The 14,973-nt window shown below is 43.7% G+C and overlaps 2 protein-coding genes and 1 long non-coding RNA gene across 3 annotated transcripts; 1 reads left to right on the top strand and 2 right to left on the bottom strand.

Moving 5' to 3' along the window:
• Positions 1–1,616: 1,616 nt before the first annotated feature.
• On the top strand, positions 1,617–6,612 carry ctsz (cathepsin Z). The gene is made up of 6 exons (XM_076024469.1): positions 1,617–1,840; positions 3,076–3,239; positions 4,033–4,212; positions 4,671–4,821; positions 5,146–5,308; positions 5,420–6,612. The coding sequence occupies exons 1-6, from the start codon at positions 1,713–1,715 to the stop codon at positions 5,543–5,545; spliced, it is 912 nt and encodes a 303-aa protein (XP_075880584.1). The 5' UTR covers positions 1,617–1,712; the 3' UTR covers positions 5,546–6,612.
• On the bottom strand, positions 4,194–4,735 carry LOC142887126 (uncharacterized). Its single transcript, XR_012926506.1, has 3 exons — positions 4,602–4,735; positions 4,469–4,510; positions 4,194–4,345 (listed from the first exon to the last, which is right to left on the bottom strand). It is a non-coding gene; the product is annotated as an uncharacterized LOC142887126 (long non-coding RNA).
• Positions 6,470–14,892, bottom strand: nelfcd (negative elongation factor complex member C/D). Its single transcript, XM_076024466.1, has 15 exons — positions 14,685–14,892; positions 13,787–13,896; positions 13,540–13,649; positions 12,671–12,780; positions 12,450–12,557; positions 11,506–11,658; positions 10,747–10,877; positions 10,331–10,496; positions 10,099–10,233; positions 9,853–9,992; positions 8,763–8,877; positions 8,409–8,504; positions 7,611–7,751; positions 7,236–7,365; positions 6,470–6,802 (listed from the first exon to the last, which is right to left on the bottom strand). Exons 1-15 carry the CDS (start codon positions 14,739–14,741, stop codon positions 6,768–6,770), a joined length of 1,737 nt encoding a protein of 578 aa, XP_075880581.1. The 5' UTR covers positions 14,742–14,892; the 3' UTR covers positions 6,470–6,767.
• Positions 14,893–14,973: the final 81 nt, after the last annotated feature.

Raw genomic sequence — 14,973 nt, forward strand, 5'->3', positions numbered from 1 at the left:
TAAACAGCTTCTGAGCCGGTCTCCAGTCTCACAACAACCTAAAATGAGCTCAGCCTTTGCGTCCAAAGCATTAACTGAAAGGACAAAAATGGTTTTGTCACTCTTTTTCAATGTGCTGACGCGGGGGAAAAATTTCGGTCAGTATCACGAGGTTTTACAGCAGGTCAGGTGACGATGATTACTTTCCGTCTGAAATGCTGACCACTGCGAATGATGTGACGGTAAAAGGTTCAATTTAAAGTTTTTTGTTTTTTCAATTATTATTATTATTATTATTATTATTATTATTATTATTATTATTATTATTATTATTATATCTAACATGTATCCAACAAGATGCTCGTAAGGTTGTTAATAATCAATACTAAATTATACAACACAATTCACATGCCCCCCCCCCCGTGCAGTTTCACTGGTCTTTTCTGGTGATATTTTTGTACATGCCAAGTTTTACGTCTGACATGTGACAACTTGTGTAGCAATCACATGACTGAACTGCTTTATACTTGTAGGTGTTATACGAAAAACTGTGACCCACAAAAAACTGCGTCTTCAATGTCAACGTCTTTGCCAAGAATGACGTTTCAACGTCGCATTGCCGATGTTGTCAATCTGTATCGGCTACTTTTCTGTGACGAAACAAGTCAATAAATTGAACATATCGGGTCAGAATCATAGCTCGTATTATCACAGGTTTGCCGTTGTGTCGAGTCATTGTAACTGCGGTGTTATACTATGTGTGCGTGTGTGTAGATTAGATTACATTTGCATATTATATTATATATTATATTTCAAAATCATGTTGTTGTTGTTGTTGTTGTTGTTGTTGTTGTTGTTTTTACTATATTCATTGTCATGTTTATAATATTATACTGCACAATGGCACTATTATTATTACCACTACTACTATTATTATTGTTATTTCACTGATGTTATCATTAATGCTATTATTGTTGATACTTTTTTTGCATTTCAACTTTATATTATATTATATTATATTATATTATATTATATTATATTATATTATATTATATTATACTGCGATGAACTGGCGACTTGTTCAGGGTGCACCCTGCCTTCGCCCTAAGACAGCTGGGATAGGCTCCAGCAGACCCCCGTGACCTTGAATAGGAATAAGCGGGTATAGAAGATGGATGGATGGATATTATATTATATTATATATATGTAATATATTATATTTATATCATATAGTGCATAACAATTCAAACACCTTATCCTTACTTGCCACTTTTTAAAGAAGTCCTTTACTATTCTTTGCCTAACTTGAAAATTTGTATTTTCGTATATTTTAAAAACATATTTAACATTTGCCACTTAAAAAATAAATAAATAAATAAAATAATAATAATAATAATAATAATAATAATAATAATAATAATAATAATAATAATAATAATAATAATAATAATCTCTTCTTCTTCTTCTCCTTCTTCTTTACACGTTCTTTATTCCTTGCGTTGACACATTGCAGTACGCAGATCTGTACGGGCAAGGCTCGTTGTGGGCGGGCGGAGTTAGAAAAAGCATAAAGCTGTTAGGTCACAGATTGTGGCGTAACACCGGGTCTAACGCGCCGAGTCCGACCACTGATCCCCCGGTGTGACTGCCTGGCGTGTGTCGCTTGTTTTTTAACCGTCTCGGAGCCTCCTTCTCCGTCTTACCGACCACCGGCCGTCTCGCCCGGTTTCAACATGGCCCGGACCACGGCAGCTATCGCCTTGTTTTCGGTCCTGCTCTCAGGTGTGTTCGCTGGACTTTATTTCAACCCGAATGAGCCCTGCTATGTCCGCCGGTCGCGGCCAAGCAACTTCGGACTGAAGTGAGTGAAACTAACACATTCCGTCGAGGTTCATGATGAAAGTTTAACATGAACAGTTACGACTCCTCTGTTTTGATTTTTTTTTTTTAGCCATTTAAAACGATCTGTGGTTGCCGAGTCTGGTCTTTTAATAACCGCTAAAGGACCAGACTCTGCAAACCGCAGACCGTTTAGATAAACAGACTGTTAAGAGGTGGGGCGGAGGGGGGGAGGACTAGCGGTGAAACACAGCAGAGGCGACGTTACGTATCTTAGGAAACATGTTTTAATTGATTGAAAATTCCCGAAACATGTTCTGTTTCCGGGTTATTTCCCCCTCCCCTCCCCCCCTCTCCCCTATTTCCGCGACAGTTTGGAGGTGTTCGGCAAGACTATTTTAGTTTGCTTTGATGTGTTGGTTTTTTTTAGGGTTAAGGTCATCTCAAATAATACATTTTAATTGAATAATAACAACAACAATAATAATATTTTTTAGTAAGAAAGGACCATTAGGATGCACCAAACATCAGCGCTAACTTGTAAAAAGAATCCGACTGTCAATAGAATGTAAATATCTCGTTTTTTCCCTTTCTTAGTCTGCAGTGGCCATTTGTCTTTTTCTCAGTTGTATCGTTAATGTCCAAACTGATCTAACAAAATCAAACGAATCAAACTTCCACCATACTAAAGCATGAGGAAGTGAATTTCACGTAGGGAAGCGACATGCGAGTCCATTGTCCAAGCCAAAAGTTGCATTTCTTTGTTGATTTATTCTTGACTTGAAACAAAGTGAACACAACAGAAGAAATAGCTGCTGCCGCCTTTCTTGCCCTGGTAAAAAACAAAACAACAAAAAAAAACATGACCTTTCCCAGTACCGCCCCCTATGCTTACAAACCCATATATATAGAAAACCTAGTGTTCAGGGGCTACAAAATACCTAAAAATGAAAGAATTAATAAGCATTCACATGAACTCAAATAATGCTAAATATTATGATCAAACTAAAGATATATTTATCAAAAAAAAAAATGATAAATGGCTCCAACATTGTCTATAAATATTTTAATTTGATTTCTTTGTCTATGTCTTTTGTATTGATATCATTTTCCTTCTTTGCTGTGATTATGCAAATTTCCCCAGTGTGGCATTAAAAAAAAAGGCCTCCTCCTCTTTTTCACTTTGGCGCATCGTGATTACTGCGTGTACGTCCTCAAGTCACCGAACCTCCGCGTGCGTGCGTGTGCGGTTGACAGGACGGCTCCTCGGCCTCACGAGTTCCTGTCCGTGGGCGACCTGCCCAAGTCGTGGGACTGGAGGAACGTCAACGGCATCAACTACGTGAGCACCACCCGCAACCAGCACATCCCCCAGTACTGCGGCTCCTGCTGGGCCCACGGCAGCACCAGCGCCATGGCAGGTGCGTACGCCCACACACGCGTGTTTCACTGCTTCTTTAACCAGATGCTGTTTGACCCTCTGACTGGGTTTCAGTCATGCGGTTATGATGACGCAGTGAGGTGGAGTAGGAATAGAGAGTGCTAAGTCTACGAGGAAGTTTAGCCGTTTCGAAGAGGCTGTATTGTAACTAAACCCTGCAATAAGCTGTGTTTTACTGTTGCGCCTGTTGAGTGTTGGTCACTGGCACTGCTGAAATGTTTATTATAGCACACATTTCTGTCGTCTTGCAAGAAAAGAAAACCCACAATGCTATTTTTAACATCTGTGCAACTAATTATGATGCTATCATCTTATTAGACACATCACTTTGAGTCCTTTAAGATAATAATAATAATAATAGTAGTAATGATAGTAGCTGGCTATTAACTGAGATGGAGTGGCACAATGGAAAATCTCAACATGTGGACGGATGGGGAAGTAGAGGTGGAGAGTAATAAGTCTCTGTAGGAAACTGTTGAGGAGAGTCTGTATTGTTACAGGCTAATTTGTTTATTAGATGTTTTGTTTTATTTATTTATCCAAAAAGATTAAAAAAACAAAAACAAAAACAAAACAAGTTCCAAACAAAATCAACTTCAGGGAAAACCTGGGCCCATAAGAGAGGTCAACAAGCCTTTTGCTTGTATTTTTTCTACATGACCTTCTCTCCAAGCTCCAACCCTCCATCTGATCTGTGTGACGTCACCTGAAAACGACCTGTTAACCGACAGCTGGAAGCCTCCTTCCTCCCTCTCGCATTTCTTTTCCGTCAGATCGCATCAACATTAAGCGGAAGGGGGCGTGGCCTTCGGCGTACCTGTCCGTGCAGCACGTGATTGACTGCGGCGAGGCCGGCACCTGCCACGGCGGCGACCACAGCGGCGTCTGGCAGTACGCCAACGAGCACGGCATCCCGGACGAGACCTGCAACAACTACCAGGCCAAGGACCAGAGTGAGGCTCTGCCCGCCCGAGACCTTCACCTCCACCCTCGCATTCACCTTCACCCCCATCTCCACGCTCACCTTCACCTCCACCTTTATCTTCTCACCTTCATGCTCACCTCCACTTCCACTTTTACCTTCACCTCCACCTGTACTTTTACCTTCTCACCTTCACCTCACCTCCACGTTTACCTTCACCTCCACCCTCGCATTCACCTTTACCCCCATCTCCACGCTCACCTTCACCTCCACCTTTACCTTCTCACCTTCATGCTCACCTCCACTTCCACTTTTACCTTCACCTCCACCTCCACTTTTACCTTCTCACCTTCATGCTCACCTTCACCTCACCTCCACGTTTACCTTTACCTTCACCTCCACCTGCGTGCTCACCTTCACCTCCACTTTTACCTTCACCTTCATGCTGTGTGGGTTCTGAACTCTTGTTCCTCGTCTCCCCCCCTGAAGACTGCAAGCCCTTTAACCAGTGCGGCACCTGCACCACCTTCGGCGTGTGCAACATCGTGAAGAACTTCACGATGTGGAAGGTGGGCGAGTACGGCTCGGTCAGCGGGAGGGAGAAGATGATGGCCGAGATCTACGCCAGAGGGCCCATCAGGTGGACAGCTTTTTTTTTTTTACTTTTTATGGGAGGTAGTAAAACTACAAAGCATGATAGCTCTGGTGAAAGGAGATTTATATTTATATATACATACAGTGCCATGAAAAAGTATTTGCCCCCTTCCTGATTTCTGTGTTCTTTGCATAGTTATTGCACACAAAGGTTTCAGTTCATCAAACCAATTTTATACATATATATATATATATATATATATATACACACACACACACACACACACACACACACCTCATTCCCCTCATAGTTTCAGCATCCATTGTGACAAAGTGGCAATGGGTGACCAGTGGTGTCTCTGTCCTGCAGCTGTGGGATCATGGCCACGGACAAGCTGGACGCCTACAGCGGCGGAGTTTACACCGAGTACAAGGCGACGCCGTACATCAACCACATCGTGTCGGTGGCCGGCTGGGGGGTGGAAGGCGGGGTGGAGTACTGGGTGGTCCGCAACTCCTGGGGGGAGCCCTGGGTGAGTAACAGAGACTGGCTGGGGGAGCCTCGGCTGAGTGGGGTTGACTCGTTTGTCTTTGTCCCTCTGGTTCGCCTTTGTCAACTGTGTGTGTGTGTGTGTGTGTGACAGGGGGAGAAGGGTTGGCTGCGGATCGTCACCAGCGCCTACAAAGGAGGCAGTGGCAGCACCTACAACCTGGCGCTGGAGGAGGACTGCATGTATGGAGACCCCATCGTCCCCAAGGACTACCTGTAGGGGGCAGCATCCGCCCCGCTGCGCCGCTCATCTCAGGTGGAGGGGAAAGGTTCCTGATCCGATGGTCGAAAAGTACGGAAGCGCATTGCTGCCACACTAGAAAAAAAAAATAGGGCTCAGTATCACGTTGTAATTATGAAAGTTTCATAAAAGAAAAGAAAAGTTGACTTTTCACGCTAGTTCGTGAAAATTATCACGTTATAACGTGATATTTAACCCTGATTTTTTTTTCTAGTGTGGTAGCACTGTGCTTCAAGTAGAAAAGGGAATGTTTTAATGCTTTTTCTGAAATCAATTTTTTTTTTTGCACTTTTATTTTTTTTAATTTGTAATCAAGAATCACGCTGCAGTACCACTGATTTTTTTTAAAATGCAGAGAATCTTTTGTGGTGGTGGTGGTGGTTCAGTGATTTGCACTTGATTCAGACTGTTTGTTCACAGAGCGTGTAGCACACAGCATTAATGTGCTCGCAGCTAAATGAGGTCCACTCATGGATGGGCCATGTGGAACTTTTACTTCTTGTAGATTACGATTGCTGCCTTGTGTGAGATAGAAAATCAAGTAAAAAAAAAAAAAAGAACAAAACCAGTGCCTTAAATAATGGAAAAGTCAATTGAGTTCCATTTTGCCAAACTGACTCAGTTGCAAACTTGATCTAGTTTTAACTGAAAATTTTATGCAGTAAATTTTGAATTTGCCAACTGTTATAACCTACAATGGTCTCGTACCTGCTTAGAAATGGGCCAGGATTTGTGCAACTGTTCTATTTCCTGTATCACTTTGAATTTTCCAATGAATAAACTCAAAACTGACGTCTTCCATGAAAAAAAAAAACATTACGTTTTCCATGACACGTTACCAGACCTTTGTCAGACAAAAGAGACACCTTGGTTTTTATGCATTCCAAGCGAGTGACGCAGAGGCAACATATTTACACTTTTATTCTAAAACAGATGTAGAAACACATAAGGAAAAAAAATCAAATATACATATGAAAAAATAGCTGCATTTTGCTTTCATGGTTTTCTCAATGTGCCTCTACATTATTTTTTTTATTTTTTTTATTTTAAATTAAAGAAACCATTCACACGATTAACTTTAACAGTGTGTCTTTGAGTTTCGAGCCTCGACCTCCGGTGGACCATTGAGTTCGCAGAGGTAACAGACTTCCCGTCTGGTGTTGCTGGTGAAAAACCAGCCAACGGAAGCGACTGGTCCGGTTCAGTTGATCATGATGAAGTTTGACTTGCAATGAGCTGAAACAACAAAAAGAGGGACAGAGAAACTTTGTTATGTCAAGAGGATTACAAAAGAAAGTTAGACAATAAGACTTTCAAATTAGGTGTTAAACCTGCGTTTCACAGTTTTAACTGCTATTAGGGCAACTTGGTCACTGCTTCGATGTATTAGAACTGGATGCCGGACTGGCAATACGGCAATGTGCCGATTTTCCCCCATGGGCCACTCAAGGTACTGCAGCCAAAAAAAATAAATCCTGACAGGACGATCTTACACGCTCTTATGCGCCCTCTAATGTGGAAGTCAAAAACCTTTTTGGCGTCTGCGCTGGCTGAAGAACTACAGTGAAATGAATGGGGGCCATGGTGGAGTCTGGGGTCTGGTTTCTGAGACTTTCAGTACTAAAACTGAAGCACCAACGTTTGTTGGATAACAATGCCTGAAACGTACCGATGAACTCGGCGACGGCATCGTGTTCTCCCTCCGTCCGGATCGTTCCTGCGATGCTGTCGTTCTCCAGGATGGGCAGGAAGAGCTGAACAAAGTCGGACGTGTACGGAGGAGCGATCACATCCAGCACCTGCACAACAACACAACTCAGCCCTTCACTTGTGCACCTTCACCAGTCTGAAACAGATCTTCTCAGTTTATGATCTCAACAGCTGCAACAGACAAACTCCACAAGTCAAAGCTGCGCTAGCATGACCCGTTAGCCAACTAGCGATGGTCGCTACATGCTTCTACATCAAACATTCAGTCGTCTCTGTGGTTCTTTTGGTCTTGGAGATGGGAAGCAGCTTTTTAAAATGTATACATATATATTACCTCTGTTACAAAGTATCTGATGAGGGAGATGTCGGTGTTGAGCTTTTCCAAACACTTGCGGATGTAGCCGACCACGGGCAGGACGTAGCCACGGCTCAGCAGGTGGACCATCCTGTCCAGCAGAGTCTTCTTCAACTCCAGCTGTAGGGGGGTGTGTGGGGGGGGGGGGCAATCAGTGATCAGCAATCAGTTCATTTTTTTTAAAAAAAAGTGCATGAAAGTAAAAGAATGATTAAAATACAGTGAAATAATGATTAAGATTTGAGGTAAGAACAAAAAGTGACAATGCCAGAGGCACTGAGGTTTAAAACGCAAGATGCAAAATTGTAAGCTGTAAAGTGCATGAATGTGCAATAGAGGTGTGGGACAAACAAAGAAAAAGGTGAAGGTAAGTCAGGGATGGGCAAACTATGGCCCGAGGGCCATATGCGGCTAATTAGGCTTTTTAATCCGGCCCACTACACTAGAAGAAATGATAATAATAAGTCATACAATAGTATTTCATCTATTTTTCAGTGTTTTCAGAGTCATTTCAATAAAGAGCCGAATACCATGGGGCTTCAAAGACACACATTGTGTTGTCACTTTGCTTTGGTTCATTTTCAATTGACATTACAGCACGTTTTCTACATATCCCACAATATGTTTCTTCCTCCTATGAGGTGGGTCACCAGCACACTCCATCTATCTGCTCCTGGACCCGCCCCCCTTCACATTTTAGAACCCACTGTGGCCGACCAGTCAGGGAGCTGGCCCACCCCTGGGGTAGGTTGTGTTGGAAAGGCAGAGGAAGCCCACCTGCTCCATGACGTCCAGCTGCGAGTGCTCCGTCTCAAAGAGCTTGATGAGGAGCTGCAGCACCTGCGGGTGCAGCAGCTGGTGACACGTGCAGATCTGAGTTTGGGGAGGAGGGGGGGGGGGCACATATTTAGATACGAGAAGCCTTGATTTCATGGGATTAATAAAGGTGTTCCATTCAATTCAATGAATTAAAAAGAAATAAAGAAATAAAATGAACTATTTATAGCTTAAGAAAGGAAGGAAAATCAACTATTTACATTTTCCTAACGAGCTCTGTTAATGTTACACTGCGCTGATTCAACAAATTCGTTGAATGTGTGTGTGTGTGTGTGTGTGTGCGCGTGTCGGCACCTCGTCCAGTAGGGCCAGGTGTACGGGCGTGTGGTCTGTCTGCAGCTGGAAGTAGCGCGGCTCAGACACCGTCCAGTCCACCCACTTCAGAACTCCCATAGCGACCACTGGGAACCTGGAGACACACAGGAGCAGCACCCAGTTCACAACAGCAGCTGCAGCCACCCTCACTGTTTCTGTCGATTCAAGTGCAAATGAAAATGTCCTTCATCTGATAGGGGACTGTTAAAAACAGAAAATCTTCATTTCCCTTCAGGAATTATTTCTTCCTCCTGTGAGGTGGGCCACCAAAAACACTGCATCCATCTGCTGCTGCTGCTCCGGCCCCTCTGTCACATTTTACACCCGACTGTGGCTCACCAGTCGCCCCTGGTGTAGCCCCATCATAATATCAAGGAGGCGATTTTATCATCAGAGAGCAGAAGAAAATGAAAATTGCCGAGGTGGGAAGTATCGAAGGACAAATTCTTTGTTACTGCACTGTAGATTTTCTTCAGGTATTTGACTTTTTGCATTCATTCCCTGCATGTGGACGCAAAGATCTTTACTTTCTACTCCTTACATTGGAAAAACATGCTCATTCATTTTGCATTTAAGTCATATTAGTCTTTAAAAGATGCAAATTCTGTTCAAAGTAATTAACTTTAACTATTATCATTATTATTATTATTATTATCATCATTATTATTATTATTACCTATTTATTTATTATAGTTGTTGCTTGAAGTGGAGTTATTTGAACTCGGCTGCTGTGCATTTCAATATAAAAGTGGATCACATTTTAGAGCTTATTTTTCAGTACAGAGAAAAATAACATTGGTTGTGCTTATTAAAACTGTCAACACGTATGTTACAACAAAAACATTGTTGATTCATTGAAAAGTACATTTCAGAACCTGCACTTTCTTACTTTTACTTGAGTCAAGGAGTTGAATCAGTACTTTTCCTTTTACCAGAGTATTTTTTTTCTTTTACACAAGTACCTGCAGGGTACTTCAGCACAGAGTGGGAGTACTTTTGCCAACTCTGGAAAATTGTAACGACAAGTGCTGCTCCACCCCCCACCCCCCCACCCCTGCCCCCTACTCACCTGATGCACTGGTACAAAGTTCCCAGTTCGGCCACCAGCTCAGTGGCCCCTTTGTTTTCATTGCAGCACAGGTTGTGTACAGTCTCGATGGCCTTGGAGGTCGACTTCAGCTCGTCTTTATTGATGTTGACTCGCTTATTCTGGGAGTGAAAATGGCAAACATGGGAAGGAATGAGACAATCCCTCCTCACACAATTTAGTCATTTTAATCAAACACCGTTTGTCTTCTTTTTCTTCGTCGTGCACCTTTTTCCACGTTTCGACCACACTGGCGGCGTAGGCCAAGATGTGAATGTACTTGTACTTGTGGTCCTGGTTGATCTTGGACCCCGGCTTGAACAGAGACTGCATGAACAGGTCCAGGAAGGCGGGAACTCTGATCTGGAGCCAGGAGAGGAAGGAAAACCGCTGGGTGAAATCGTTCAGGCCACCGCCACTAGGGGGAGCGGCGCAGGTCCAAGGTGGCCCAGTTCCTCACCAGCTCCACCGGCGGCGGGTCCATGCTGCTGAACATCTTGAAGAGAACCGTGATGTCTGCTGGGTTCAGGGCCCCCTTGGACAACATGGCGCCCAGCGCCTGGCAGGCACGAGGGTAAGCAGCTGCTGTGCCCAGAGCGAGAGTGATCTGGCTGGCGTCGTGACCTCTGACAGGAGGGGAAACAAGCCGCCACGTCAGCTCACTTCCAAACCAAAGTTTGTTCACAACAGACGTTTCCGAATAGAACAGAAGAGGACGCCTCCATTAATCCCACATTGGGCACATTTACAGAATTACAGCATCAATATAGTGAAGAGAAGAGAAATTGTATTAACAGAGGAAATAAAGAAATGAAGTAAACTCTAAATTGACTGGGTGTGTGTGTGTGTGTGTGTGTGTGTGTGTATAAACGGTACCTTTGGTGTGCAGACTTCTGCACCTCCTGGCCAATCCTGCGCACAGCGGAGCCCCCCTGCTCCTCCTGGGCCAGGATGGACATCATGGCCTGGGCAAACAGGTAGGTGTGCTCTCCGTGACACACCATCTTCTGCAGGCAGGCAGGGAGGGAGGGAGAGAGGGAGGGAGGGAGGGAGGAGACAGTCACTCACTCAGCCAGGAGCACCGTGCACAGACAGCACAAGACAGCAGCGACGACACAATGCGAGCCAAAGGGATTCCATGAGCAGTGACAATACAATAAAACTAATAATTGATAGAAAGAAAATGTTACTTCTGGTCTGATAAAGTAAATAGTCTGCCAGAGCACCAGCAGAGCATTCTGGGATTTGTAGTATTAGTGGTACGTGTGCTGTAGAACAGTGGCAGGCCAGCTCCAGCAGTGATTTTGTACAGCCCCTCGGGCCACATTTGGGCCGCAGGCCAGAGTTTGACACCTATGGTGTAGCATGTATGCGTTTGTGTGTGACCACACTGAAACCAGCTGCACTTGGACATCGGAGAGCCATTTGCACTGCCGTGTTTCACAAATGCACGGGGTGTCCAAACACTTCTGTCCCCCGCCATCCCTCCTCCTCCTCCACCACCACCACCGTCACTGAGAAGCACCGAGGCACACAGGGGTCACCGCCAGTCTCACCTTTTTTCCTTTTTTTGGTGATGTTTTTGACATCTTGGAGGGAAACGGCGAGTTTGTTCGAAAAAAAAAAAGGACTCACGGCAAACTCGGGCAGATTCTTCTCCAGGTTATCTTCTCCTCCATCCAGCAGCGTGGCCAAAGACGTCCTCAACACCCGCGAGAAAACTTCCAGCTGCTGACACGCTGTGGACACGCTGGTGATCTCACCTTGGTAGCCTGCGTCTGAAATCAGCTGCGCAAGCACGCACGCACGCACACACCAAAAGGTATCAGAATTATTACATTTTATATATTTGTATACATATATGAGGCGACTGTGGCTCAGGAGGTACAGTGGGTTGTCTGAAAGGTTGGCGGTTCAAATCCCACCCCATCCTTGTCCGTCGTGTCCTTGGCCAAGACACTTAACCCGAAATTGCTCTCACCGGGGCGAGGCAGCGTCTTGCATGGCAGCAGCCACCCAGTGGTGTATGAATGTGTGTGAATGGGTGAATGAGAGGCCTTTGTGAAGCGCTTTGGGGTACCGTGAAGGTGCTGGAAAAGTGCAGTCCATTTACCATATATGATTTTATATTTTGCTTGCTGCTTAGGTTTTGCTCTTCAAGTACCCGATTTTTGATTTTCTTACTTTTTGTACAATAACTGTACACACATCAATCATCGTGACATCAGATTTGTCAACTTTATATTAAGTTTTAGTCAAGAAAGTAACAAATGACAAAGTAAAATGGCCACAACATCAAGTTGTGTAGTCGACGGTGTTCATGCCAGATCACTGGATGACAAACAGCATGCGGCTGCTACACTCACTTCTCAGTCCTCAAGTCATTTTAAAGAAGAGGGGTTAAGTTCTTCGTTCTTGAAGACCTTTCGCCTCTCATCCGAATGGCTTCTTCAGTTCTGTCCAGTTGCCCTGACTTAACCCTTCTACTTCCATGAAAAATCAGGTGTCATTGAAATGAACTTCCACCATGCTGCCAAGTCACTCGTGCACAGACTGCACCAGCGACGGCACAAGCTCACCTTCACAGTGAAGTTGAGCATGAGGCAGTCCGGATGGGCCTCAGCCAGCTTGTAGAAGAGGTCCCTCCAGGTCGTGTGTGCGATCATCTGCTCCAGCCACGCAGGAGTCTGAGAACATCAGGAAAATAACACTTGCTATTTCTTTTCTTTTTTTTGGTGGAAATTATGGCATAATAAATATAAGGAATGCTTTTAGTCCAGAGGCAGCCGGAAAACCTCACCTCTCCCTCCACGGTGAAAATAGAATCGGCTTTCTGGGGGTCAAAGTGCTTTATTAGCAGGTTTTTCAGGTGGTTTTCTACTCGCTCTTGGACCTGCGCCGGCTCCACACCTACCAAGTCAATTAACACATCCATGGTCATCAAATTCATAAATAAATTAAACAATAATAATACTGATAATAATAGTAATGATAATGATAATACTAATAATAATGACAATCTGTAAAATCCTTTTTACTGTCCCAGCTGAGATGGTTTATTTAAAACATTTCTCTATTTTAATACATTACTCTTGACAGTCTTCTTTTATTCTTCTTGAATAACTTTCTACTTTGACTCCAAGAGAGCCCTGTACGAGAACTTCAATGCGCCTAGACCCCAGGTGTCAAACTCTGGCCCGTGGGCCAAATTTGGAAATTAGGAAAATTAGGAAAGGACGTTCATTGAAGGATATTATTATGACTTAATTGGTGTATTGTTGTTATTTTATATTCAAATGTATTATTAGCCGGTGGTAAAAATGTTGCTGTTGAAATTTAAATCAGAAGGCTGCAAATAAAAAAGAAGCATAAGATTTTTATTTACGTTTTATTTATTCCGATGACTTTTAAAAATTTGGATTTTGGATTTTGCATGTATGCAATGTGAAGTTATTTATTGGATAGTATTAAGCTTTGCTTGTTCCATATTCATGTTGAAGCAAACCTTGTTTGGGTCCATATAAAAAGGTTCACTGTTATATGTGGAGGAAGATTTTTTCAATCTATCTGTGTATTCGAGTTTGACAGCCCTGGGGCCTAGACTGCTTGTTTTATTCAAAAAGTCAGATGACGAAAAACAAGAAACCGGTCTTGCTTTCAGACACGAACCCATCTGGATGAGCCACTCAGCCAGCAGGTTGACAGTCTGGGCCACGGCAGAGTAGTTCTCAGAGAGCAGCTGGATGACGTGTTCTGGTGAACCACCGGCCTGGAAATACCTGACGGAGAGAAACAGCTGTTCTTTCATCCACTACACGGAAGCTCGTGTCTTGATTTATTGATGAGCACAGCGATAAACAATGAAGATTATCAATGGCTTGACAGTGAGGTGTGCAATGAGGAGATGGTTGCTCACATTTTCAGGGTGTTGAAGATGGTGGGCTCCATTATGTAATCCCTGCTGGAGAACTTCTTCAGACAGTTTTCCTGAACTTTCCCATCATTTTCCCCATCGCCAATATCTTCCTGTGGAGTAAATGTGTGGCGTTATTATCATTATTACTGCTTTCATCATCATCATCATTATTGTTGATGTATGAGTGACGTAATTTCTGCGTTCAGTAGTGACCCATTGTTTTCTTTTTATGCCGTAAAATCGGGGGCAAATCATTCTCACCACTTTGATGACGAACAGAAGGAAATAAAACACAACGAACCATATTTTATAGCCTGTGTAATTATGACTCATGTGATGTATTACAGTTATATATATATATATTCCTTTTTGTTTGTTTGTTTGTGTCAAAGAGAACGCTTGTATTGTAATTGTCTCCAAATTTACTCCTGGACGAACGTGTTTGAAACTGTATTAAGACGTTTGCCTTTTGCTGATGAGCTTCAGGGTTAGTTTTGTTGACCAGGTTGGATACAGCAAAACGAACCATGCTGACAGAGACACTTCATAAAATAAAATATAACGTACACAGGTCAACAACAATCTTCCCCCCCCCCCCCTTTCTCCCCCCCCAACCTCCCAAATTGTAGCACATGCATGTTTTAACGTTGCTCATGCTATGTTGTTAGCCGGCTACGTTGTTCATAATGTTACACTACACGCTACGCTACACAAGTTTCGAAGCCCACAGACAACCTTAATCGTTATGTGTGTACCATTCGGACAGGTCGCTACACACAACTGCTACGATAACTTGGAGCTTAGTTAGTAGTGAGGCACTTGACGGAGCAGGCTAGCAGCTCAGGTAGTTAGCCGCGGCGAAGCTAATGCTACTTAGCAGCAACAAGTTCATCCTCACCGTGTTGCCGTCGGTTCCTTCCCACTCCCCGCTTCCGCTGTAATATTCCTCATCCATGACGACGGGAAACTGCGGAGAACAGTTCTCGCCGCTAATACAGTCCGAGCCAAAAGTTTTACTCGCAGGGAAACAACAGCTCCTGGTTCTCTGCAGACGCTGCAGGATGCAGGCTGCCGCCACCGCTGCTGCTGCTGCTGCTACGGGTTGATGACGACACCGCACAAAAAAAAAAAAAATTAGAAAAATGGCGAGTACGCCCCCAAACACACACCCTCTCATCATAGTGCAC

Source organism: Nelusetta ayraudi, unplaced genomic scaffold (assembly GCF_046127955.1).
Source record: "Nelusetta ayraudi isolate G7.1 ecotype Tasmania unplaced genomic scaffold, CSIRO-AGI_Nayr_v1 ptg000017l, whole genome shotgun sequence".
In the NCBI taxonomy this organism is placed as follows: Eukaryota; Metazoa; Chordata; class Actinopteri; order Tetraodontiformes; family Monacanthidae; genus Nelusetta; species Nelusetta ayraudi.